Source organism: Dipteris shenzhenensis, chromosome 14 (genome assembly GCF_047967505.1).
Source record: "Dipteris shenzhenensis isolate YYH24624 ecotype China chromosome 14, Dip_SZ_1.0, whole genome shotgun sequence".
In the NCBI taxonomy this organism is placed as follows: Eukaryota; Viridiplantae; Streptophyta; class Polypodiopsida; order Gleicheniales; family Dipteridaceae; genus Dipteris; species Dipteris shenzhenensis.
In genome coordinates, this window is record NC_141609.1 from 5,454,679 (window position 1) to 5,480,956 (window position 26,278).

The 26,278-nt window shown below is 43.8% G+C and overlaps 1 protein-coding gene across 1 annotated transcript; it reads right to left on the bottom strand.

Moving 5' to 3' along the window:
• Window positions 1-6,085: 6,085 nt before the first annotated feature.
• LOC147894106 (uncharacterized) lies at window positions 6,086-25,059 on the bottom strand. The gene is made up of 9 exons (XM_087384642.1): window positions 24,405-25,059; window positions 24,167-24,306; window positions 23,493-24,018; window positions 22,128-23,307; window positions 16,652-16,758; window positions 7,829-8,157; window positions 7,333-7,615; window positions 7,067-7,208; window positions 6,086-6,951 (listed from the first exon to the last, which is right to left on the bottom strand). The coding sequence occupies exons 1-9, from the start codon at window positions 25,035-25,037 to the stop codon at window positions 6,086-6,088; spliced, it is 4,206 nt and encodes a 1,401-aa protein (XP_087240768.1). The 5' UTR covers window positions 25,038-25,059.
• Window positions 25,060-26,278: the final 1,219 nt, after the last annotated feature.

Consider the following 26,278-nt stretch of genomic DNA (forward strand, 5'->3'; position numbering starts at 1 on the left):
CCTCTCGACCATTTCTATCTCCCTTGCACTCTTTTTGCAACTTCTATCCCCTCTTGTAATGGACCCTGCACAATCCGGGAGCTCCTCACACAATCTTTCCTCCCCATTAGCAGCATAATGCAGAGCCCCTCCTCCCCTGATCTTGAAATCGTGACATATGGGAGCTCCTCTCTCGCTCTTCAAAAGCCCAATTTGGATGCTCTCCAAAACTTCACTAGGTTGGTACATGAGGTGAACGTTAAGGAGAGGCAACTAGTCTGTCAAGGTCATAAGATTATCATCAATGAAAGTGTGGTTGAAAATGCTCTAGGAATTTCTGGAGGCAGTTTGCATGGACACTTCGAGAAGAAGTGGAAGAGAAAGGATATTCTAGACGTATACCCCAACGCTCAGATTAGTAAAGATGGTGGAGTCAACATTTTGAGCTTGCCAACATACCTCTAAGATGTGCTGAAGAAGACCATTTACTTCTTTCCTGATACGAGAGGAGTCTACAAGTTCTGGCAGGTTTAAGCAGTAGTAGAGCAACTGAAAGGACATGATGTATCTTTCTCAAGGGCGATCTGGAAGAGCGTGTTAATCAACCTGAAGAATTGCATGGATGGCAAATTCCAATTGTCATCTCAGTCCACTGGAGTTGCAATGCACCTGATGGCATCTACTCTCAAAGGGATTTTTTAGCAATACGATAAGTAGATGTCTCAGAAGGTGACTTTTCTACAAGAGAAAGCCACCGATGCACCAAAGGAAGCGCAAATTGAGAAAAGTCTCAGGGAAGGTGCAGAAGCCAAGGTAAGAAGCAGAGAAGCGCATGAAGGAGCTTCGAGATAGGCTCGAAGAAGTGAGAAATTCCCACTTCTCGTAGGTTGTTCCCCAATTATACTTAAATGTTTTCTCAAGCTTGTGCTTAGGTTGTGTGCACTGCAATAGAAAGTATGGGTCATCTTCCTCGTTCTCCCCAGATGTTGCAACAATTGTAAAGTTATCCCCCTTTTCTAGACAATCAGTGAGGTCATCGAAACTCTTCCCAAACTATGGTGAGTCCATTCTTCAACCACCTTTTCTAGGGGGGAGGCCTTAGGCGCTCTATTTTGGGCCTAGTAGTTTGGATGTATGGTATCCATATCCTTGCTAGTCTTGAGCCTTTTCTTAGCAATCATGAACCAGCTATTGCACCTCTGCGAGGCATTGCTTTTTGATTGCGGGGTCGAGGTGTTCACTGTGTCCAACCGAGTTCAAGTTCTGCGTATGTGACTGTACCCCTCTTACATTACCCTTTTCCACAGGCCAAGGGTTGGCAAGGTCTAGCACCGACCGGGTGTATTCAAAAGATGTGGAAGTAGATACGATGGCTGTCCTGATCGGGACCCACTCTAGATGATAACTTTATCCGATCCCTTTACTACTTTGATTGCACCCATACAGCCTATGTATTTAGAATAGGCCGAAGCCACTTTATCTCCCTAAGCCTGCTTTTTAAGTTCCCTGCTCATGGCCCTAGCCTGGGTCCTAGTGACCACATTCAATGATACCAAAGAGACTTGGCTCCTCTCGATACTCAGCAAGTTAATGTTGATCTTAGCATCTAGGGTTGTTCTTGGGACTCGCCTCATTGGGCATTCGTAGAAGAGGTGATCCACCCCACAACCCAAGCACAATGGAGAATTCATGTTGGAAGGGGATTCTAGGGGTAAGGGTTGGTCCTCCTTATAGGGGCAGTCCTTTAGGAAGTGAGGACCTTGACACTTAAAGCACGATACCAGCTAGTTGGCTTGACTCTTGTAGGGACCCTCGCTGGTCCGGTGTGGGCCTTGGCATGTGTAGCATTGTATCGTCGGTTTTCATGTCAAGGTGTTCATGTCGCGGCTCTTTGAGGGGCTGGAGCCATCTGGTATACCGAGACGTACTATTCATCTTGCAAGATCTAGTGATTTATTTGGCCGGTTTGGTATAAAGAACCTTCATATGGCACAGAGTCATTGGCCATGGGGGCATAATCTGGTTCCTCCGACTTGCTAGGGGATTCTTGGTTCATGGGGTGATCCAAGGTGGTGGGGGCTGAGGGCCCAAGACAGGTGGTGGCAATGGAGGTTTTTGAGCCCTAGGTGGCCCTTGATTAGCCGAGGGGCCTCCCTGTATAGCTAGTTAACCCTAAATTGGTTTGGCGATGCGGGCAAGGTTAGCAACTGTCTCTATTGATACATCCAATGGGGGTTAACATTTGGGTATTGACATTAGGAGGTCTCATGATTCCCACATTTGACTCAATGGGCACAGTAGAGTGCCGGCCTCCCTCTAAGATGTGGGCACTCATTCGTAGGATGGTTGCCCATGCATAACCCACACTATACATTGTCTCTCCTAGGGAATGGGTGAGGATTTCTCGGGCCTTCGCAATCCTCCCTTAAGTTTTTGGGCCACTCGGTTCAAGAGATCGGTGGCCATTTTGTCTATGTTCGCTCCCTTGGCAATCGGAGTTTCCTTCTTGGCCTCACCCGTACTAGTGGTCTTGCTTGTATGAGACACATCGGATGGAGCTGCAGGTGGCTTCCATGGTTGATCCTTGTCCTTCATATTATCCTCCAAGACTACAACCATCTTTCTACAGAACTCAAACACTGTGGGTTTCAAGGTAAACAAATGATCATACAACTTTGCATCCCTTAACCCAATGAGGAAGGGTGACAACAGTTGCTTATCACTCATACTCATGTGAGGCACACAGCATGAATTCAAGTGTTTAATCCTTGCAATATACTCCCATATTGTCTCGCGTTCCTTCTTCTTGACCTCCTACAATTGGTTGATAGAGATACGAGGGGCCATTGGGTGCGGGAGGATGTTTTTCGCAAAGTCCATTTGCTCATTTCCCTATCCTTTGGGGATTGGTGGCCAAAAATTGGGTACCCAGGTAAAGGATGGCTCACCTTCATAGAATTGCACCTGAGGGCCCGTAGGGGACGAGCATTTTCTGAGCGAAATCTTCCGAGCGTCCGAGCGAAGGAAAAAAAAAGCTTCCAACTATGCATAAATATGGCAAAAATCGATCAGAAGAAAACATAGTTTCACTTAGAAATATGCAAAGTATTATAGCTATGCCTATTTTATACAAAAATCTTTAGGTGAATCTGTAGGAATGGTGAGAGCATAATGGGATGGCTTTTGAAGAAACCCACATGTAGAGTAGACTTCTCTATGAAAATTCCCTTATGATCCTTCTTACAACTTTTACTTACGAGGGGGTGACATTGAAAACCTTCTCTCAACCTATCTTTATGAAAGAGTTTCTTCAAAGAAAACTCATTGAAGCAAGCCATCCAGGTAGTTTCGCTAGCGAAACCCCTTTGAAGCAAGTCTCCCAAGGTAGTTTCGCTGGCGAAACTACCTTGGACAGCACTTTTAAAAGTGACATAACTTTCATATCCAATGTCCAAATATAGTCATTCAACCACTCAAATTGATCGGAACACCCCATTTGAGCACATCTATGGAGTTATATTTTGGAAAATCTTTCATATATAGTATTAAATATTACATGTATTTTATGAGAGTGATATATAAGCCCAAGTTAATACTTATTTACAGTAATTTAAACTTCTTTAGAAACATGTCCATAAATATGCTATAAAAACACTAAAAAGATATTGTCATATGATATAAATGTGTTAACAAGTAATTATATATGCATAGTATTATTACATTGAGAGTGATTATGAGAAATGTTTCTTAAAGGAATCAACACTTTTTTAAGGTAATAACAGGGGTACAAAGGGATGTCTCTAAATAAGAAAATTATGTTGTGTAAAAATGAATGAGTGACTAGTCTGTATATTTTTATGATAAAGGGATCTAGTTCTAGTGAAAATAAAAGTGTAAAAACCATGTTTCCTAAAGAAAAACATTTTTAAAAATCTCTTGAAAAACACGCTCGGATAAACCTGCTCATAGGTTTTTGCTCGTAAAATTGACGCATCCGGGCCCGTAGGACCTACCATTGTTGCAGGCATTAGATTGCTCTGCGAGCTTCCAATTGCGGTGTGGCTGGTAGAGAGCCTAAGGGCTCCTCTAGCACTCTTGTTTGCCTAGCAAAGTGGTTAACCAAGTCGGGATCAAGCAATCCAAATCTCCCAATGAAGTTGGAGCGAGACTCCCTAAGCCGTGAGGCTGTTGTTGAGGGTGTGGGAGGTTGGGGTCTGATCAAGTTGGAATTAGGAGCCATGGAAGCCTAGAATTGGGGTTGTCTCCCAGCTCAGCCTCAAATCTCATTCAATCTTCTGAGCTAAAACTATCACCTTGTAAGGGGCCATGTACAGAATATGAGCTCGAGACTGAGATTTTGGATGAAGCTGATACTAGAGTATCTCCTTGGCTTGATATTGTATTGTTGGAAGCACTATCTTATGACTCTAGCTTAACTCTCATAATTTTCCCAAGTCTTAATAGCATGTAGGTGGTTCAAGGTAGGTAATTTCTTGGTGAGCCTGTTTGTGAGGTTTCCACTCCTTCTGTTAGTCAATCAATTATCCCGGTGTATGCATTGGGTTAGTATCCTGACACGCGCAGGGTTATAACTCATCGTGCGCTAGGCTATTAACTGGGAATTTCATTAAGGCAACGGGTCCACCGGCTTAGTTACTTTTGACATGCGTGGGCTTAGAGTTTTGGCCAAGATTTTCTCATTAATAATGCCAGCTATTAAAAATTTTGTCAGATGGCACACTGTCAGTCAGTCTTAGATGAGGTCAGAATGTTAGAAGGCTAACCCAATGAAGTCAATGCTATCCTAATGAAGTCAAAGATAACTCAACGTAGTCAATGGTAACCAGGTAAAAAATTAACCCACCGTGCGACATATTAGTAACGTGATGCATTCACTGCATTGAATTTAATTCAGCGCTTCTCTCTGAGAATTGTCTGACTGATTTTCTAGGTCTCTGTGCAGTGTTTGGAGTGTGAGGGGGATGGTTTTCCAACCACTAAACAACATGAAGTAATAAAAGAAATAAAAAATAGCAAAAAACAAGCAAGTTTGAACCAAAATGGTTTTATCATTCCCAAGACCTTGAAACTTCAATCCAATCATCAACATTCTACTTTTCTAGTGGGATGGGACTTCATTCAAGGTTTAGTAATGATTCTAAGTACTCCATTGTAGATTTTGACACCTCCAATCCACACAGAACTACAAAAAACAGTTCGTGCCTTTTCCTTCCTACTACGAAAAATAGTTCGAGTTTTCTCCAATCCACACAAAACTATGAAAAACAGTTTGAGTTTTCATCCAAGGTTTAGCAATTATTCTAAGTACTCCATCCTAGATTTTGACACTTGCAATCCATACAGAACTATGAAAAACAATTCGAAGTTTCACTCTCTTTCTTCCACTTTTTCAACTCTCTCTACACTAAACTCCACAACCAAAATTCATGGCAATGGGAAGTAACGGAAGAATCATGTGCAAGAAAAAGCATACCTCTATCTCCCCGACAGTGGCACCAAAAATGTGTGGTCTCCGACGGTGACTCCACGTGTTGAGGGGATCTTAGAGGAATGCCGAGGGAACTCTCCACCTCCTACCACCCCTTGTGGGAGTGATGCAAGACCATGTGGTCCAAAGTGTCACTCTAATGTCCTCTAGAGTTGTAGCAATGTGAATCCTCAAGAGAAGAAGGGAAAGGAGGAGGGATGGAAGAGGGGGAAAGGAGAGAGAGGAGGGGCAGGGATGCATGAAGAAAGAAGGGAAAAGGAGGGTGAGAGGCATTCACAAAGACAAGAATAAGACAAACACTGACCACCTCTCAGAAAAGGAGGAGATCTTCTATTTCTCAAATGTGCATCCATACAACTAAACACCAAAAGTCTTTCTAGTTTTTATACATAGCACCTTTTGAAGGGAGGGCCAACCCTGCTACTCCTCACCACTCTCCCTATTTCACATGTTACAAACACTTGGGTCATGCTCCAAGGTGGTTCACAATAAAAAACTTATAACAGTGAATTAGTGATTCATAATCTCATTCCATACTTGAGCTGATTGGAAATGTATAATGCATGGATTCACAAAGAAAGATAGGCAGATGCAGTATTAATGAGCTTGAATGACATGACGTGATGTCTGATTAGTACCTTGACAAACATATGCAAGATTCTCTACCTTATTCAAGTCTTGTAAAAGAAAATCAATAATATCCATCAAAACTTCTTCAGAGATGTCTGCAACGACTTCTGTCATTTTGGAGTAAGGATTTTGCCAGTCCTCTTCATCTAAAGATTTTTCTAGAAAGTATTCGAGGCTAAATCCTCCCTCACAAGCTGCATCTGCATTCTCATTAACCTTAGTGATCAGCATTTGCTTCAAACGATGACCTTCTGGGCAAGGCTGCAGGAAAAGGAGAAATGATGGTAGAAAGATGCTGGAAAACTGTTTCTCAAGGCACTCACACACAGCATCGAGCAACATTTTTCCATAAATCGGGTCTTCCAGATCGCAGCCACCTATACTGCATTGCAGTACTGAAGGAAGAGATTCTTCAGAAGCATGAAATCTCAATATGTTTGAAGGGTTTAGCAGTCCATAAACCTCAAAAATTTCATTGACATATTTTTCAGCCAGCCGGGTGCTGATAGTTTTAAAGGTATCCCTGTGAACTCTATCATCTCTTTTGTCCACTATATTGCACTTGGATATTCCCAAGTCATTGTAGCTCGAGTAATTTGCAGGCACACTGTCAGATGAATTGTCCTGGAATAATTTACAAGTTCTCCCAAATGTTTCAGAATTTCTGAAGCAAAATGATTTACATGCAGAGTTTGATTTATTTGGATGATGCAAGAGCATCACTGCAGTGGTCGAATCTAAACCAGCAAACTTCAAACAATCAGTCTGAGGTTTCCTTGTCTGTTTTCTATACCCTGAGAAGGATAAGGAAGTTGGAAACTGGCAAACCATATCTGTTAACAAGAAAGAAACAAATCAAAGGCTATTTGCTAAACATGATACTAGAGCAAGTATAAAAATGTGTCAACCTGTTTTTTGAAAAAAGAAGAAGCACCTTAGGACCCTTACCTGACAATTCATCCTCTAGGAGCTCTTGTATGAGTGCATCCGTGATAAAGTCTGTCAAAGCTTCGTGATTCCTTTCTATTTCATTTCTAAATGGAATAGTAAAACCTCCAGCACTATTCTTCTCAGAACAATGTCTAATCTCCTGAAGAAAAATGCATTTCAGGCACAATTACTTCTTGCCTCAAGTGGTGAAGGTTTGTGAATCTGATGTGAACTTTGGTGGCTAGAACTGATAAATCTACACCATTCATCTGAACCTTCCATACCTGCTTTGGCTCTCTCAATGGCATCTTGCTTGCATCAGGGGGATAGATAGGTATTTCAGCAGCTTTTGATCCCAATAAAGGCTTGACAGTGACGCATGGTGGAGGCTGATCAGCAGCTTCACATCCAATCAAAGGTGTTGAAACCAGAGTCATCAGAAAATCTTGTTGACTGAGTAACCCATTTGCAACAATCTCCTCACTTCTTGGATGCTTCCTGTCCATCTGGCTCTCTCCATGCTTTAGTTCTTGGTAATTTTGAACTGAGATAGAACCCTCATGTTCTCTAGAGCACAATGTTCAAAAAAGTACTTTACTTTGAGGCTCACATTTCAATGAAATTCAATCCACTTGAAATTTTCAACTTTTGTAAATGAAAATTAAATACACTGCTGCACATAACGTGGGCTTAAATGTTTAGAAAAATGCAATATTATTTCTAAAATGACAAAAGGAAATTAAATTATACTTCTGCTGTCCTTAAACGAACTTGAATCACCTTGAGAAAGATTGCCATTTGTGGTCTGTTGGTGTTAAAAATGAGTCAACTTCAGCATCAGCAAGACATGGCCATTCGATGTGTTCTTTAGGGAGGCTTAACAAGGCCTCTGCTCCGACATCAGTAAGATCCACTGGAAATAAGCCCTGATGGAGATCTTCTTCTTGTAAAGACATTGGACCGGAAGAAATTGGATTTACGTTGTTATCATATGTGGGACTGCTAGATGGAAGGGGAGGTTCAAGACCTTCACATGCGAGAGGAGCATGGGTCAGGAGTAGATTTTGTGCCATTCGTGATTTTGTCTCTTTGATTTCAGCATCCAATCTCTAAACACAGAAATGAAAAGTTGATCAGAACTACAAGAAAGCTTGTGCCACCTCGAAATAAATATCTTATGACTTTGAAAATATGTTATATACATATGACTGCCATGCCAGACAGCACTCGGGTCTTGATGAAAAAGGAAATGGACACACTAGGAGAAAGCCATTGATTTGTTGCCGATACTTGAGGTTTTGCCAAGAGCAAGGTGTGGGATTGTTCATATTGGGATCCATTTGGCAAGAAGACCTCACACACTATCCAAGTATCATGAGGGTCAGCTGTGGAATTCAGTCCCACTCACAATTTTCAGAAATTGTTGATTACACATCATCTACAACTTATTGTTCGCGTGGATAGGACTAAACTCACAAGCTCCCAGGCTGCTCTCCCTCCACTCTTCTTGCTAGATTCTGGCAAGGTGTTGTACCCCCATACATGATGCTTAACCATGTGGCCTCTCTAGGGCCCTTAAAATGGTATTATAGCCGTGATCTAGTGGTAGACTCCTCTTGTGCAGCATGAATCTTGGTGACGCTTATGGAAGGTTACAGGCATAGGTGGCACTTGGAGACTATGAGCTTTGAGCACTACTTTGCGATTGCTCCACACAGTGGTAGCTGCTTTGATTTTGAGCAGGTTGTGCCAACATTAGTTGTTGGTGACTTTTGACTTGGCAGCGGTGATGACACAAAGATGGTCACTCCCATGTGAACTAGTGGCCCATGGTGGCTGATGTAGATGATTGATAAGCTATCCCAGTGTAGGTGGTCAAATCTGGTTGATGCCATGATCTTGAACTAGTGGTCAATGTAATTCATGTGGCTTGCACACGAGGGCTGGAACATGTAGCCCAAACTCCTCGTGGCACGGTATTGGACATGTGGGCTACATGGCCCTAGCTGCAGCTGAACTCATATGCACTTTAAGTGTCCAATTTCTTGAACAATACCTGCCAAAAATGGCTAGTAATAGCATCTTTGTCACTAACTATTTCAGTTGGTAATCCATGTAGGCTAAACAAATTCTCAACAAACGAGTCAGGAAGTTGTGTGGTAGAGATCATCTCTTTCGTAGGGATGGACCGTGACAATTTGATGAGTCGATCCAAGATCATCCAAATTGTACCATGCAACGAAAGGTTCATAAGTAAGCCTACCACAAAATCTACCGTTTTCAAAAGATGCATCTAGATCGCCTTGTCTCAAGCTTAGCTTTATTGACTTAGCATTGTTGACACTTTCAAACATACAATTCAGTATCACCCCTTAAGCTTAGGCTAAAAGAAGATTTTTTGAGTAGATCCAAAGTTTGTCTACCCTTGGATGTCCAACATTTACAGACAAATCTTACTCTTTCAAAAAAGCAAACCATTCCAAAATACCCTCTAATTTTACTATCAGAATTGTCCCCTAAGAACTGCAGTCAATTCCTTTTGAGAGTCATTCACTCTAAAGTCCAGTGTAAGTCTACACCGTTGGGGTAAAGGCACATTGCCACCCCTTTATTAAAGATATGACACCTATGACTGTCTTACATAGGGTGAAAAACCTAATCCTAATAAAACCTATGAGTTTGTGGTGTGGCTCATCACTTCACACCCGCATCTATTGTGTCACTCCTCTCTCTCACTCTCTCCCCGGTTGTACTTCCCCCTCTTTCCTTCCCTCTCAACTGGTATCAGAGCCTTCTGTCTCTCCCTCCCCACTCCCGCCTACCTCTCCCCCTCCTTATCCCCTCGGGACTCGTGCCCTCAGCAGCAACAGCAGCGTGGGCGGAGCTTGGCATTGCGCAGGCAGCGCAGGCTGCAGCGGGATAGCGAGGGCTGCAGCGGGGCAACGCTGGGCAGCAGCGCGGGGCAGCGTGCGTGCAGGCAGATCAGGGCGGCGCGGAGCAGCGCCAGCAGCTAGCTGCTGCTAGCTTAGCTGCTACCCGCTACCAAGCGGGCGCAGCCAGTGCGCAGCACCGGCGCACAGGCAACCTAGGGCCTCGCACAGGGCGGCGCGTAGGGAGCTCCTGTACGGACGTACGGCCGTCCGTACCGCCGTACGGACTCCGTACCGCCGTACGGACTCCGTACTGTACGGACGCCGCCGTACGAGCTGTGTCAGGGAGCTGCATCAGGGAAGTACAATTTCGAAATTTTTTTTCTTTTGGATATGTACCCTGCACAGGTACAGCAAGTACAGCAGGTACAGTGGTACCCTGCACAGGTACACAGGTATAAAAAGTACAGAAAGTACAGCAGTTTTCTTTGGGGAAAGAAGAAAAAGAGAGAGCATTCCCGGCTGTTCAGTTCTTTAAACTGTGTTTTTTTTGAGGTACAGCAAGTACACTCTTGTCCCTCGTGCTTAAGGTGACTAGTACCACAGTGTGTGGTGGTTGCATAGTTATCTTGTTTCGGGAAGGTAATGCCTTGATTTTGCAGAGGACTTTTATGCTTTTGCTGAGTGCAAATCTCAGCTTTTGGGTGACATTTTCAAAGGGCTTCTGCCTGGAAGCTTATGCAGTGTATGCCTTGAGGCAGTGTGGAGCCAGGGAGCCCACATTGGTCTTGTTTCTGCAGTGTATTCAATGACATTTCTGCAGGTCACATTTTGTGTACGACACCTTGGAAAATCTCAGTTGAGCCACGCTTAGCCAGGGCGCATCGAGTTTACTCAGTCCCTAACTGTCCATCGTTGACAGTGCTCAAAAGATTTTCTCTTCAGTGTTTGTACGTTGGGATCTGTGTTGTTATTGTGTACACAGGGCTGTTTATGCATTGCATTGTCAGGTGAAAGTGCCAGGAGAGCGCTGCATTTTGTATGCTACCTCAGTGTTGAGGTGTCTTTCACTTGGTACAGGTGTCATATCAAGGGGCTTTTGCCCAGATTTTGCTTGAGAACACTTGGGTTACTGTTTGAGACCTTCAGATGCCTTTTATCCCCTTGGCAGAAGGGTGATTGCTTGGGATTTGTCCCATTTTCTGTTGCAGGTTTGTGACAGGCTGAAGTGTCTGGAGCCTCTTTTCAGTGAACAGAACAGTGTATGACAAGTGGTTTATGCATATAAAATCAGTACAATACCTCATCTGAGGGGGGAGAAGTGATCAGGACAGCAGTGTTTTGTGCTTCGTCAGCTGATGATGTACTGTTAAAGCACTTGTGGAACAGCTGCAGCATTCTGAAATTACTGTTTTATGCCTATTTGAGCACGGTACAGTGAGTCAGAAGGTACAGTAACTGGAGGGAAATTTTTTCTGTTTTGCTGCAGATTTTTTGACAGTAAAAACAGCACTATTGTGAGTGCTCCTGGCTCTTGATAGAGCAGGTTTTTTTTTTTTTTTTTTTCTGAGAAATCAGAATTTTATTCAGTCCTTTTTTGACTTACAGGGAGTCAGGTACTTTCCTTATCTGATATGGCATCAGGGGGAAGTGAATCATCAATTCTGAACATAAAGAAATTGGAAGGGGCACACAATTATGCATTATGGGCAGAACAGTGTTTGAATGTACTTCTGCTTAAGAAGATTTCTAAGCCCATAAGGGTGAAGGGTGTCAAGCCATTTGGGATGTCAGATGATGAGTGGGAGGAGCTAGATTTGTCCGCGAGGGCTGCTATCATGCTTACTCTCAGTGATTCTCTTGTGTACAATGTTCAGGCTGAAAAGACCTCTTATGGCGTATGGCAGAGGCTAGCAGAGTTGTATGCCCAAAAGAGTTCAGCCAGTAAGGTGTATTGGTTGAAGAAGCTGGTCGATCTTCGCATGAAGGAAGGTACAGCTATGACCTCACACTTGAGTGAGTTCAATGCCATCTTTACACAGCTGATCGCACAGGGGTTGAACCTTGATAAGGAGTTCAAGGCTACTTTCTTGTTGTGTACCCTCCCTGAGAGTTGGGACACTTTCAAGACCACCCTGTCTAATTCAAATGTCACTCTTATATATGCTGATGTAGAGAGCTCTCTCCTCATGGAGGAGATGAGCAGGAAGAATAATGCGGGCAGCAAGTCTTCAAATGCTTTGCAGGTACAGGAAAGAGGCAGGACTCAGCAGAAGGGGAGATCTGCTAGTAAGTCCAAATCCCGCAGTCAGTCCCGTGGCAAAAAGGATATTGAATGCTTTTATTGCTTCAAGTTTATACCGGATCAGAAAGCCAAGAAGGCTGAGGCAAAGGATGCAGGCAGTGGAAGCAAAGGCAAAGGCAAGGCCAAGGTAGATGACTTGGATGCAGTGAATGTTGCAGCAGAGGACAGTGACAGTGACAGACATGATGTTTTATGCTCTTCTGCTATAATTGCACATACTTTGGTTATTGATGGCCATGACATGCACACCTGGCTCTTGGATTCAGGTGCTTCTTTTCATGTTACTCCTCATAGGGAGTGGTTTACTTCCTACACAGGTACTCATGGAGTTGTTCACCTTGGGAACAACTATGCATGTCAGATTGCAGGGATTGGCAGTATACAGATAGTATTCCCTGATGGACGCATATTTATGCTTGATGGTGTTCGCCATGTGCCGCAAATCAAGAAAAATCTGATTAGCACTGGCTTGTTGGATGACAGTGGTTACCACACCACATTTGGGGATTCCAAATGGGTGATTACTGATGGCCAGGTTGTAGTGGCTGAGGGTTTTAAGAGTGATACCTTGTACCCTCTTTATGTTTCCAGTGTAGGTAATCATGTTGTTGCCATAACTGAGCTGCCAAAGGTTTCATTGTGGCATAGCCGGTTGGGATACATGTCCGTTAAAGGAATGCAAGAACTGTCACATTTGGGTTATCTGCCGTCTCTTTCATTTTCAGATTTGCCTACTTGTGATCATTGCATATTTGGCAAGCATTCTATGACTCCTCATAAGAGGGGAACTCCCCAAAATAGAGCACCGCTTGATCTAGTGCACACTGATTTGTGTGAGATGCCACAGTTATCACTAGGGGGTGCAAAGTATTTCATTACTTTTATTGATGATGCCACACGCAAAGTGTGGGTCTATTTCTTGAAGCATAAGAGCGATGCCTTAGATGCTTTCAAGAAGTTTGTCGCTCAGGTTGAGAATCGGACAGGTCGCAGGCTGAAATGCCTCAGATCCGATAATGGGGGTGAGTATGTGTCACATGCTTTTGTGCAGTTTTGCGAAGCTAAGGGCAACAGGAACTCACAGCCCCTCATAATGCATCTCAAAATGGTGTGAGTGAGCGGATGAATCGAACTATTCAGGAGAAGGTTTGATGTATGCTGTCTTATGCTGCATTGCCCCATGGCTTTTGGGCAGAAGCCGTGCAAACAGCAGTTCACATAATCAACAGGTCGCCTAACAAGGCTTTGGAGTTGAAAGTGCCAGAATAGGTGTGGTCTGGCAAGCCACCTTCATATAAGCACTTACGTGTGTTTGGCTGCGAGTGCTTTGCTCATATACGCAAAGAACTGCGCACCAAACTGGAGCCAAAGTCTTCCAGATGCATCTTTATGGGTTATGGTGACGAAGGTGAAATGGGGTGCAGGTTATGGGATCCCGTTAAACGGAAGATTATACGCAGCAATGATGTCATCTTTAAAGAGGATAGTGTACACAAAGAACCCGTGCAACCTGTGGAATACAGGAGGGTTGTTTATGATGATGTCGGACAGCAAAGAATGCCCCTTAATATGCAGCAGCAGGCTGCTGCAGATAACCCTGTTCAAGAGGGTATACAGGCTGAAAATCAGCCAGATAATTTTGCCAATGATGCACCACTGAATATGCCGGCAAATGGGGCTGTAGAACAGCCAGATATGGTGGTACAGCCACCCGTCATGCATGACGAACAGGCTAGACAGCAGCCTAATCCGGAACATTTTGTTAGGAGGAGCACCCGTGTACAACGGCCTCCTAACAGGTTTGTTCCAGGAGCCAATAATGTGGCTGATTTTATTATGCTGACAGATTGTGGTGAGCCTTCCAGCTTCAAGGAAGCTATGGGAAGAACAGAGAAAAAGAAGTGGGAGAAAGCCATGCAGTCAGAAATGGACTCCCTACTTCAAAATGATACATGGGACTTGGTGCAGCTACCTGCAGGCAGAAAGGTTTTGCCATGCAAGTGGGTTTACAAAGTCAAAGTGGATTCAAATGCTTTACCAAGGTATAAGGCCAGATTGGTTGCCAAGGGATTTAAGCAGGAGAAGGGCATTGACTTTGATGAGATCTTTTCCCCTGTAGTCAAGATGACTACTTTGAGAGCAGTGTTAGCTCTTGTTGCTCATGAGGACATGGATTTATGTCAGATGGATGTGAAGACTGCTTTTCTTCACGGAGATCTACATGATGAGATCTATATGAGTCAGCCAGAGGGATATGCTGTTAAAGGGAAAGAGCAGCTTGTGTGTAAGCTCAAGAGGAGCTTGTATGGACTCAAGCAGGCACCAAGAGAATGGTACAAGAAGTTTGATGCCTTCATGCAGTCCCAAGGGTATCATAGGTGTGAGACCGATCATTGCTTGTACACCAAACGGGCAAAGGATGGCAGTTTGATGCTACTCATTCTATATGTGGATGACATGCTGATTGCCAGTAAATCTCAGCATGAGATTAGTGCTTTAAAGAAACAACTGCATAAGTCTTTTGACATGAAAGACTTGGGTGATGCAAACCATATTCTTGGCATGCGGATTACTTGTGACAGGTCCAAGGGACTTTTGTTTCTGTCACAGAAGGAGTACATTGACAAAGTACTGCAGAGGTTTAAAATGGAGGGGGGGAAGTCTATTAGTACCCCGTTGCCTCCACATTTAAAACTCAGCAGTAAGGACAGCCCCAGATCAGATGATGATAAGGCTGAAATGGCCAAGGTTCCGTATGCATCTGCAGTTGGTTCTTTGATGTATGCCATGGTTGCCACTCGTCCGCATATTGCTTTTGCGGTGGGAGTCATCAGCAGGTATATCGCAAATCCAGGCAAGCGGCACTGGGAAGCAGTGAAAGGTGTCTTGAGGTATCTCAAGGGTACCAAAGACTTGTGCATATGCTATGGTAGGCAGGATGCATTGGTGCATGGTTTTACAGATTCAGACTATGCAGGGAATGCAGATAACCGGAAGTCTACTACCGGTTATATTTTCACATTTGCAGGAGGTGCTATATCATGGGTGTCTCCGTTGCAGAAATGCGTTGCACTGTCAACTACTGAAGCTGAATATGTTGCAGCCACTGAAGCTTGCAAGGAAGCAATATGGCTTACTCGGCTGGTGGGAGATTTGGGCATTACAGGAGATATGCCAGTTTTGCATTGTGATAGTCAGAGTGCTATCATGTTGGCAAAGAATCCAGTCTTTCATCAAAAGACCAAGCACATAGATGTGAAATATCATTTCATCAGGGAGGTACTGGAAGACAAGCGACTTGAGCTTGTGAAAGTGCATACTGATGACAATCCTGCAGATTTGCTCACTAAGAGCTTGCCTACAGAGCGGTTTGCACATTGCCGCCACACCATGGGATTAGGATGAGACCATTCTTATTTTATGGTCTTGTATACAGTAACTGTATATTGCTGTAATTTTTATTCTTTTCTCCCCTTTAGGCACATTGGCCTTTAGGTGGGAGGTTGTTGGGGTAAAGGCACATTGCCACCCCTTTATTAAAGATATGACACCTATGACTGTCTTAAGACAGTCATAGGGTGAAAAACCTAATCCTAATAAAACCTATGAGTTTGTGGTGTGGCTCATCACTTCACACCCGCATCTATTGTGTCACTCCTCTCTCTCACTCTCTCCCCGGTTGTACTTCCCCCTCTTTCCTTCCCTCTCACACCATGGGGTCCTTACCCACACCTCCTCCTCTGACCATTGACTGCTTCCAAAATTGCAGATCCAAAATGATGAGCTTTGGAAAGAGAATGAATCTCTAAGAAGATCCTAGGGAGATGGGAGCATCAAAGGACATGACCGATCTAGGTCCCAGCATCACGGTAAATGAGAGATTACCCAAAATCGTGCTCTACCAAAAGTTAAACCAACATTGTTCGTCCATGCAGAGTTATATGACTCTCTCTCCTTTATCTAGAAAATGATTTCATCAAGCCTGTTTGAGACGAAGTATAAGCCGGGAATTCCCCCTCTAAGTGGCAAATGTGAACTTATTAATAGGACTGACCTAGATGGTATGGACTAAAGGGGATCCCTACTTAACGAAAACCTATGATGGGGACGAAACGACGACAGTAGCAGGTCAGCCCAAAAAAGCTCCAACAAGATCTCAAGGAATGGATCTTTCATGGCGTCAAAGGAGCTCTTGACACATAATAGCTCGCCCATAACAAAGGTCATAGAAGACATAGCTTTCGAGGACACCACTGTTGATGCTACTTCTATCATGCATGTATATTGGGATCATGCACTGAGATAGGGACCATAAATACAATCTCATGTTTCATTAGAAGCAAATGCTCTCAACTATATTCAAAGAAAGGAAAGATCTTGGAGAGAGTCAAGAAATTCTCGCTGCTTACAAAATACATAATGATCTACCTGAAGTTCTTCATCAAGCAATTGTTGATTCAAATCATGGTGGTCATGTTGAACTATTTCCTGCATTTTGTAGTCGGTCCGAACAGATTGCAGTTTCAATTTAAAATCTGTAAAGGCATCAAAGGGGAGCCATGATTATGTTACAGAAAAATGCAAAAGTATCCATCTTTCAAGGTTTTCATAGCATTATACTCATTCCTTACTAAAAAAAACTTAAGGTGACTCATTTGCAGATTACTGCACACAAGAGCTGTAAGTAAATTAACATACTAGTGGAAACAAAGAAAAGAATAAGAGATACACAGTGCAAAATAATAGATATGGCACAGAAAAAAGTTTGCTCACAGTGTCATAAATTAAAGACTTCAAAAGTCCTAAGCACAGAAAGATAGAAAACTAACAAACCAAAGGAAGATCTTGATCTCATCAATAGCGAGCAAAAACAACTATTGGGTTTTGCACCCAAAAAAAAAAAAAAAACATTGGTTTTCATTGAAGAGATAAAACAAGGAGATATGGCATACCAGTCCATGTCCTCTTAAGATATACAAACCTTGTTCAAAAGCAACACACTCTTTTCTAAGTACACTAAGGGCCTTATGTCATGGAGGGGAGAAAGAGGGGAAATAGCTATTTTTGTTATGCCTTGCAAACGCACCATGGGAAATAGAGAGGAAATACAGTGGCATCAGGGGAAATAGCACCCCATGCTCTAGACCTCATGGTGCTATTTCCCCTACCCTTGAGAACCATTGATGTGACATTTCGCTACTATTGATGTGACATTTCCTTATAGCCCTCTCTCATTTCCCTTGGATCATTATGTCATGCATCAAGGGAAAAACTAGGCTCTTCCAAGGGACAAACATCCAAAATAGCCATCATTATTTCCCTCCTTTTTTCCCTCCATGCCATAAGCCCCTAAGAGGGGAGGAGCACTCAACTTAGTTATCACATTCAAAACCTATAGTTCATGCTACAAAACTATCAACCCTTTGAAAGCAATGCTGGACAAGATAAAAGGACCAAGCTGCATGGGCCAATGATATCCCAAAAGATATTTAGCTCTCGTGGCAAAAAGACCTTGACAGAGGTATGATGCCGAAGAAAAAAAGATAATAAAATTGGCAAAGGTGAGGAACCAACAAGGTCCAACCAATGAAAGCTGTAAATACAAGGTGAAAGACCTCCTAGAGGTTAGTCTCAACTAACTTTCTAGGCCTGGCTCTATCATCGAGCATACCTACAACACCACAAAAGGTCAACACACAAACATTCTGACACAACAAGGCTAACATGTCACCACCCAACCATATGTCCCTCAAGACCACCCACGAGCTAGAGGTTAGGCAGCCTCAGACCATAGTAATCCCAAGACTGGGCATTCTTGTAAGGCCCCACTCCCAAGAATGACCTAAATTAGCCTAAGCTTACTCTTATATCTACAACAAGGTGTCTTATGTGCCACAATCCTAACACTCATTAGACCTCCCATTAGGCTAACATGGAGGGCTGTCTCATTATGCAGGTTTTGACGAGACTCAGATTCCCTCCTACCATTCTTAATCTGCTGGCGTCTCGGGTTAAGCTAACAGAGCAGGGTTCCAAAAGCAAGCTCAAAGTGCTGACCTACTCGGAAGCGGTGGAGTCTTGAATTACTATGCAGAGTCAAAAGGACGGAACGCTGGCCTTGGGTTGAGGCATCCCAGAAGATTGATGGATAAAGGCCCGTCATGGCAAGTGGAGTCTGAGCATTCATATATGGAGAGCTTGGATTTCGAAAGGATGGCCCTTTCCTCTGTGGAACATCAAAATGAACGTGAAGACCAACTCAGAGAACGAAGAGAATGAATTTTCTTTTTATAATGGTTACGGTAATCACATGACAATACTCAGCTATTATCCCAGAGGAATTACGTCAAGAAAGATATATGCCACCGAAGACCTGAGGTGAACATGGAGCAACTAAGGCAATTTGCCCAAATTCCTCTCACGGTGGACATAAGTTCTACTTGGCTTATAGACATACATTGAATTGTACCTCTAAGGCCTGAAGATAGTACAAACTGATTGTGGGATAGTCAACAGTGACCTCATACGCATGAAGGCAGGTATGATAGGTGGAAGACCAGTGACTCGGTCCTTCCGAGTGGAAGACCTATCTACTCGGGCTATGGAGCAGAAAATTTAGTGTCCAGCACCAACATCAAGGTAAATTTTTGAAATTTCAAAGGCACTTATGATGAAGATCCATATACTCACTTGCATAATTTTTTAGGAGTTTGCCACATCGATGGTGCCACAAGAAGGAAGAGTACATGGACTATTTTCCGTGTACCTTAATAAAAAAAGCTAAGAGGTGGTTCAATCAATTCCCAATTGGATATTTCCCCGATTATTCCTACGAAGGTTTAGGCAGGAAATCAAAGAAGATGTTCAAACGAAGCTAAGTGAGCTAGATGAAAAACAAAAGAGAGTCCGTCCAAGAGTTTGTACTTAGGATGCGAGCTCTTATCAATCAGTTAAGCACTGTTCCAGATGACAAGTTGATCGCAGGCTGCACGCAGATAGAGTTACGCTAGCAAGAGATAGTCAACCCGACTAGGACTTATGAAGAATTGCGAAACCGAGATGTCACTCTAGAATTATCATCAGTATCGGCAGCCACCGAGTCCTAGTGGCAAGTCTTAAGGGAGAATATGGTGCACGGTGGCACAAGCCCTTGATTTCTTGGCCAACCACTGGCTCCCTCCCCAGGTGCTGAAACACAACCTTTTCCTGCGAACGCGATACCAAGAGGAAATGACGCAGTTCTTCGAAGAGTACTTTTGGGATGTATTCTCTATCTCACCAACACATGCCCAGAGTATTGAACAGATTCTCAGGATCACCACACTAGAGGCATTGGTCTGCAGGATTGAGAGTTCTCTGATATTTGAAAGAACTCGGACTATGGTATCTTCTACTCCCAAAGGGCTGAGCTGGAAGGATGCACCAGCTCAAATTGGGAAGGGGATGTTGATACTCGGCAGTCTACTATAGGGTATTGTTTCTCGCTTGGATCAGGACTCATTTGCTCGCCAAGTAAGAAATCGCAGATGATGGCACTCTATCAATAGAAGCAGAGTACTGCACTGTGAGATTTGCATCATCCGACGCTGTCTGGCTCAGAAAATTGTTATCAGATGTGGGGGACACACAAGATGATCCGGTAGTAATCCAGTGTGACAACGAGCGTTGCGTTGCTTTTGCACACAATCCAGTGTCACAAAGCACATTGAGGTGGACTGTCATTTTATCCGTAAGCTGATTGAAGATCAGGTGGTGGAGCTTGCTCAGTGTTTGACCAAGAAGAACGTAGCTAATCTATGCAAGCAGCTTGAACATCTTGTTCAGTGTGTGTGGGTATATGCCCACAGTCAGGCACTGAGAGGGGTGTTGAAAAAAGGCAGAGCCTGCTTATTGGTCCATTTACCGCGACGTGCCCAGGGAGCTTTGTAATCATAGTATTATGCCCTAGATTTTGGACAGGCACCAGGGAGGGAGAAGATCCTTTTATGTTTTGTTTCGTTCTGACAGGCCCTGCTGCCTGCTGCAGACTATGACAGCATTGGAGCTGCTGTGGGCTGCCAGAAGCAGTCCCAGATGTGGGCAGCAGAGGCCCAGTAGAAGGCCTTTTATAGGCCAGGTAGGGAAGCCAGCCAGGGTTGGCCAGTCTGGTCAGCCCTAGTCTGTTCCAGTTGGCCAGCCAACCAGGCTAGTCGGCTGACTGGCCAACCCCACAGACTGGCAATCGGCCAGTCTAGGGGCTTGAACAGCATATAAACCTCTCCCTTCTATACAGTGTCACCTAGCAGTTCCCTTTCTCAGTCTCTCCTGCAAATCTACCGGCACCTCTCCTACTGGCATGTGGAGCAGAGATCTGGTACAGAAAAAGTTCGTTAAGTTTGTTGGAGCCCTACAATGGATCTTTGTTCGAGGGAAATCAGAAATTTGATCATGTTGAAAATGCTACAGGAAAGCTGGCAAGACCCGGGGCGAAAATGCAGCTCTACAAACGGGAAATTAAACCAATGGACACACATGAAATGGAAAAATACCTCGGGGAGGATATATCAATGTTGGCATTTAATCTGCAAAATAAGCACAAGCTTCCGTGACCTAGAGGTGGAAAGGGGCAGGTGGGCAAGACCCAGGATCCCAAGAGATGCAAGAATCTGCAAAATCTGTCCTACAAGGGATATAAAAATGAGCAGCACAGCGTCGGACCTATGCACACATCAGGGAAAAAATTAGCAGCAGCACTAACAATGTAAATATCCTCTTGGAATCAACAGCCCAGCTGTTTCAGGATCCCAAGAGATGCAAGAATCTGCAAAATCTGTCCTACAAGGAATATAAAAATGAGCAGCACAGCGTCGGACCTATGCACACATCAGGGAAAAAATTAGCAGCAGCACTAACAATGTAAATACCCTCTTGGAACCACCAGCCAAACAGCTGGATGGCTACCTAAAAGAAGTTTAGGAACAATGCAACAAAGTCTCGGGCTAGCACACAAGTTAGCGAAGCAAATACTTACAACATAGCACGTTTGTAAAGTTTTCTTTTCAATTTGCAGATATAAAAGAACCACTCTTAGTTAATAGAGGGATGCAAGTAGGTCTCTGATGGGATGCAAGTAGGTCTCTTCCTTGTAGATAGCTTGGGAAACAAAGTCTTCAGGGCGCCCCATCACATGATGGTCTTGACATGACTTCATTGATGAGGCTATTGTTAGTCTTTTCCATAGGCAATGATTGCTCTGGGTTCTGGTCTCAATTTGCCCAGATCTGTACCTGATAGCCAGTTGCTGCAGCTCGCTCAGGCCCTCTCTTGCAGTTTATCCAATAGCCCTCTTTCCATGGTTTCCTAAATCAGTCCGCCCAGTGGCCATCTGCCATGGTTTGTCTAGTGGCCTCCTGCCACCACGTGCCCATTGACCCTTTTGCCACATTTAGCCACCGTTGCCCTTGTCGCACTTGTGCCACAGTGTGCTTGGCTTACATGACAGCCTCATACATCCCCAACTTCACAATTTTAGAGATGGGCCACAGACTAAATTAGACTTGTTAGTAAACAAACACTGTGCCATAGACTTCTCTGGAAGGTCTTAGCCTAGCCTTTGAATGTGGCAACGCTTCAAGCTGAATGGGTTCACCTGATACTCTTTGGATCAGTATCACCCATTGTGGCTTGACAAAGGCTTGCTTTGTGAAAGTACTGCAACTCTTTTTCAAATGGACATAATGAACAAAAAGCAAGTAAACAGGTTCTTACATAGAACCATTCCTACATAGCTTAGACCAAGTTTGTTTTGCCTTGTAATCCCTTAGCCTTTCAATCTTAAACCTATAATCTGACATGCCAAAAACCAAAATATTGTGCCACAAAGGAGACAGGATAAAGCATTGGATAACGGATTCAAAATTTGCACCTTGATGAAGTAATTTTGTTGAGTTTGCTTCCTCTCTGTGTTTTATGCTTGCCAGCCACATGGATCTAGAATCCAAGTCACTTTTGCTCTGAAAAGAATCTATTTGATCAGTGGTTACAGATGTGTCCTGCTGTTTGTACCGTGATAAATCATTTAGTGAGTGATCATAAGGTGCTAAACAGGTTAAATCTGCATTCTGAAGATTGGTATCTCTTAAAAGAGGATCTATAAGTGAGGCTTCTTTACTCGGGTCATCTGTGCTTTGCAAAAACCTGTTCATTGGATCAGTCGCCGGTTGTGTTATAGGCTTGTTTAATGAGTTACCTTTCAGCTCCAACTTGCTGGGCAAAACAATATAGCCACTTTTCTTGCCTGAAAGTTGGGGAGAGAGATCCTCCAATGCCTTTTCTATTGTCGTTAATTTTGTTTTGAACTTTTGAAGATTGCTTTTTATGGAAAACGCATGGTTAAGACATTGGTTATTTTCAGCATAGACCAAGCAGGATGTACTATTTGGAAGGGTCTGTGCAGCATCAAGACGGATTACTAGTTGTTCTGCCAACAACTTCAACAATGCAACCCGTTTCTTCTCAGTGATAGCTTCATCTGTACATTCATCAGGAAAGCATTCCAAACGATAGGTAGTCTTTTCTACTTCACGTCCATGCTGTGCTCGCTCTTGTTTCACAATACAGGCCCGGTCTACAAGGTTTGTACTCCTTATCCTAGCTGCAGGACACAGCAGTGGATGACCCAAAGATGAGCTTCTCGTATCCAAAAGCTCTGTTGCAGAAGGGTACTTTTCGGTTTGTATTGGTATCTTCTGGTGCCTCTTTCCTGGCACGTTTGAACTTCGATCACATACAGTAAACGTTTGTGATTTCCGTTTGTTGGGTAAATGTAATTCACTACCCCTTGCATCATGCCAAGAAAGGTGCATGCTACTTTCCTTATGCAAGTTGTATCCTTGGTTTGAATGTCTGCGGAACATCTTTCTTGATGGTAACCCTGGTTGCTTCAGACCAGTATTTAATCCTCTCTGTTGCTGTCGGTATTCTGCCTCAGGACTCACTCTCCTAAAAGGATTCTGTGAGGGGGAGACAACTAGGTCCCTTTTGTCTGTTTTAAGAGATGACAACGAATGGCACTTTTTGCCTTCTAGGTGATGTTTTGGGCGTTCCTGAGACAAGGAAGTTGGAAATCAGCGGCTGGGACTTTCACAACGCAAAATCCAGCACCTGAATTTTCTGGTTGCAAATAAAAAGAATAACAAGGACTATATTGCCGAATTCACAATTTAAGGAACACGGATACATTATGTCATTTAATGGTTCACGAGCCAAAATCTAAATGTGTTTCCTCTACCTCTTGAACCTTGACTGTGGATCTTGTCTTTGCGTGACTTGACACACTTCTCGTTGAATTTAATCCTCCACAACCATTTTGGAGCATGGGAGTCCTGTTTGAGTAGCCTTTACATTTCTTGCTGGTTTCTGTTTTCCGTTTGCGTCTACAGTTCCTTTCCAACCGGCGTGTTCCTGAAAAAGGCCTGCACTGGAACAGGGGGTTCATATGTTCTGAACGAGGGTAATAATTCCCTTTTGGAATTCCCAGCTGCCTTTCAGGAAATGCCAATGCTTCTGATATAATCCCTCCTCTTTCTTCAACTATATCCTGGAGACTTCCTGAGCTACTGGAACTCCCTACCTGAAGCAACGTACTGCCATCGGAATCTAAGGGCAAAGGCTTTGGTAAGGGAAACTTTACTTCTGATTTGAGATCTGGTATGCTTGACCAAGGGCCATTGGCTTCGCCGATAGGAGTTGAAATGCTGGAGTCCCACTGAGGCCTGTGGAAAGTTGGTGTCTTTCCTTTTCCATTTATAGTCTCACTGTTGGTGAAAGCCAAAGAAGAAACTCATGAAATATCGATGCAAAGCTATCTACTACGAGAATCGTTGATACAATGCAGGAATATATATCGAGGATAGCCATATGATAAATATGTACATGCATATATAACTCGTAGAAGGAACTTACAGTTGCAGGCGTGCTCTGCGCTCCATCTCTAACGCTTTCACTTTTTCTCTTCTGGCAATATCTGAGGCATGGGCTTGAGCGGCCAATTGTTTCTGCTCTTTGTTGCGCAGCTGACGTTTCAATTTCATGTATTTTTGAATCTGCAGGTGAAACTTCCATAATTGAGGTGGGGATTAAAGTTACACGCAGGGATTGCTCAAAGTTCAGACCGTATGTGAGAAAAGCAAGGAGGCTTTACATCATCGGGCCTATTAGAACCTATCTGCACTGGAGCCTGGCTTGTTTTTGTTGTTCCACTCGGGCGCTCACCAGAACGCATCCGTTTTTCGGGAACGAATTGCGTCTTCTCTCGCTTTAGTCGAGTGGCAGATGAGTCAATTGCAACGGAGCAAATCGCCTCACCACATACAATTTTCCCTTCCTTATTTTCTTGTCTGTCGCAGGTATCGTTTCCTGCCGAAGTTTCTAATTGCCTAGTTCCATCGGCATTCCTCCCCAGCCGCTGAATTACACTAACCTGTCGAAAGCGCGCGGCACGCCTTCTTCTTCCTCCTGGGCGTGAGAACGAGGCTGCCTTGTGCACCTTGAGCTGGAAACGGACCTCGTTCCAGCTCGCGACGTTGCAAAAGGGGAGCCCATGCGTGAGCAAGGCCTCAACGGCAGCAGGACGGAGACAGGGAGAATGGATTCGTTTGCTGCCAGAGGTGAATTTCTTCCGGAGGGGGACCAAGAAGTGAGGAGGAGCAAGGAGGCGTCTGCGGTGAGCAAAAGGAGCGAGAGCGAGGAAGCCATAGCCAAAGCGAAAGCCAGAGAAAAAGGAGGTAGAAGAGAGGGTGATGCAGCTGGGAAAGGTAGTTTGAGGGAAGGCCATGGCTGTTCATGAGGAGCTTAAAGAAATTCTCATCGCCATAGCCAAAGGCATCGCCATCTCCATCTCCATCTCCATCTCCACAATCCTCATCTCCATCGCCATCGCCATCTCCACAATCCTCATCTCCATCGCCATCGCCATCGCCATCTCCATAGAATACACAACGAATTAAAGTACAGAATACACAACGAACAACAGAAAACCTTGTCAAGAAAACCTCCTTATAACGGACTTTGGGTAGTCTCTCGGAACCCAAAAATCTTTTTTTTGGGCCTATTTTTCGGAAGCCTTATTTGTGATTGGTGGGACGTGGCACGGTGTGCATAGATACCGTACCGTTAGTTCGTCGTCAAGCAAAATGCGAGTGCTCATGACACCGTATCGTTCGTTCTTCGTCGGACCACCAAGCAAAATGCGAGCGCTCGTGACACCATACCGTACGTTATTCGTCGGCTCGAGAGTCGGGAGGAACGTTGACAAAGAGGGGTGGTTGTCTATATGGAGCTATGTAGTAAATGTGAGTTTTTATATGGAGAATAACGTGAATTTTTAGTTTATTTCCTATGTAGCCCAAGTATGTTGCTATCTAGGAAATGAGATTGCATATGGAGAATGAAGTAGGATCTCTAATGGACTTGTATTTCGTATGTAGCCCAAGTATGTTGCTATCTAGAAAATGTGAGTTTGCATATGGAGAATGAAGTAGGATCTCTAATTCCTATATAGAAAAATGAGATTTTTATCGAGCAAATTGGAGAGAATATATCTATCTATCTATCTATCTTTTACTTATTAAAACCATGGACAAAGGAAAAAAGAAGCAAGGACACTTGGCAACTTGGGGACCAAGAGCATGCCACATATCCAAAATTTGGGCCTGTGGACCTTTGAAACTACTCTCCTTCATTTGAGAATTCTGAATTGGAAGTGATGCTTGAAACTACCTTCAAGGTTTTCGAATTCGAAGCAATGCATACCTTTGATGATACAATTGAGATCCAAGCTATTCAAGCTTCAAGCAGAGGGTAGCCTATGGCCATCACAAGGGAAATGGTGAAGGATCCTAAAGTCGTTTTCTCAATGAGCAAAGAGTGCAAATTTGATGCATCCTTTTAGCAAGTAGCTCAATATGTTGTGGACCACAAAATGATGGGGCGAACATCTATGATTGTTGTAGTGCAAAAGGCTTTGAACGATCTAAAATGTAGATAGCATCAACATGGCACAATAATGGAAATGGG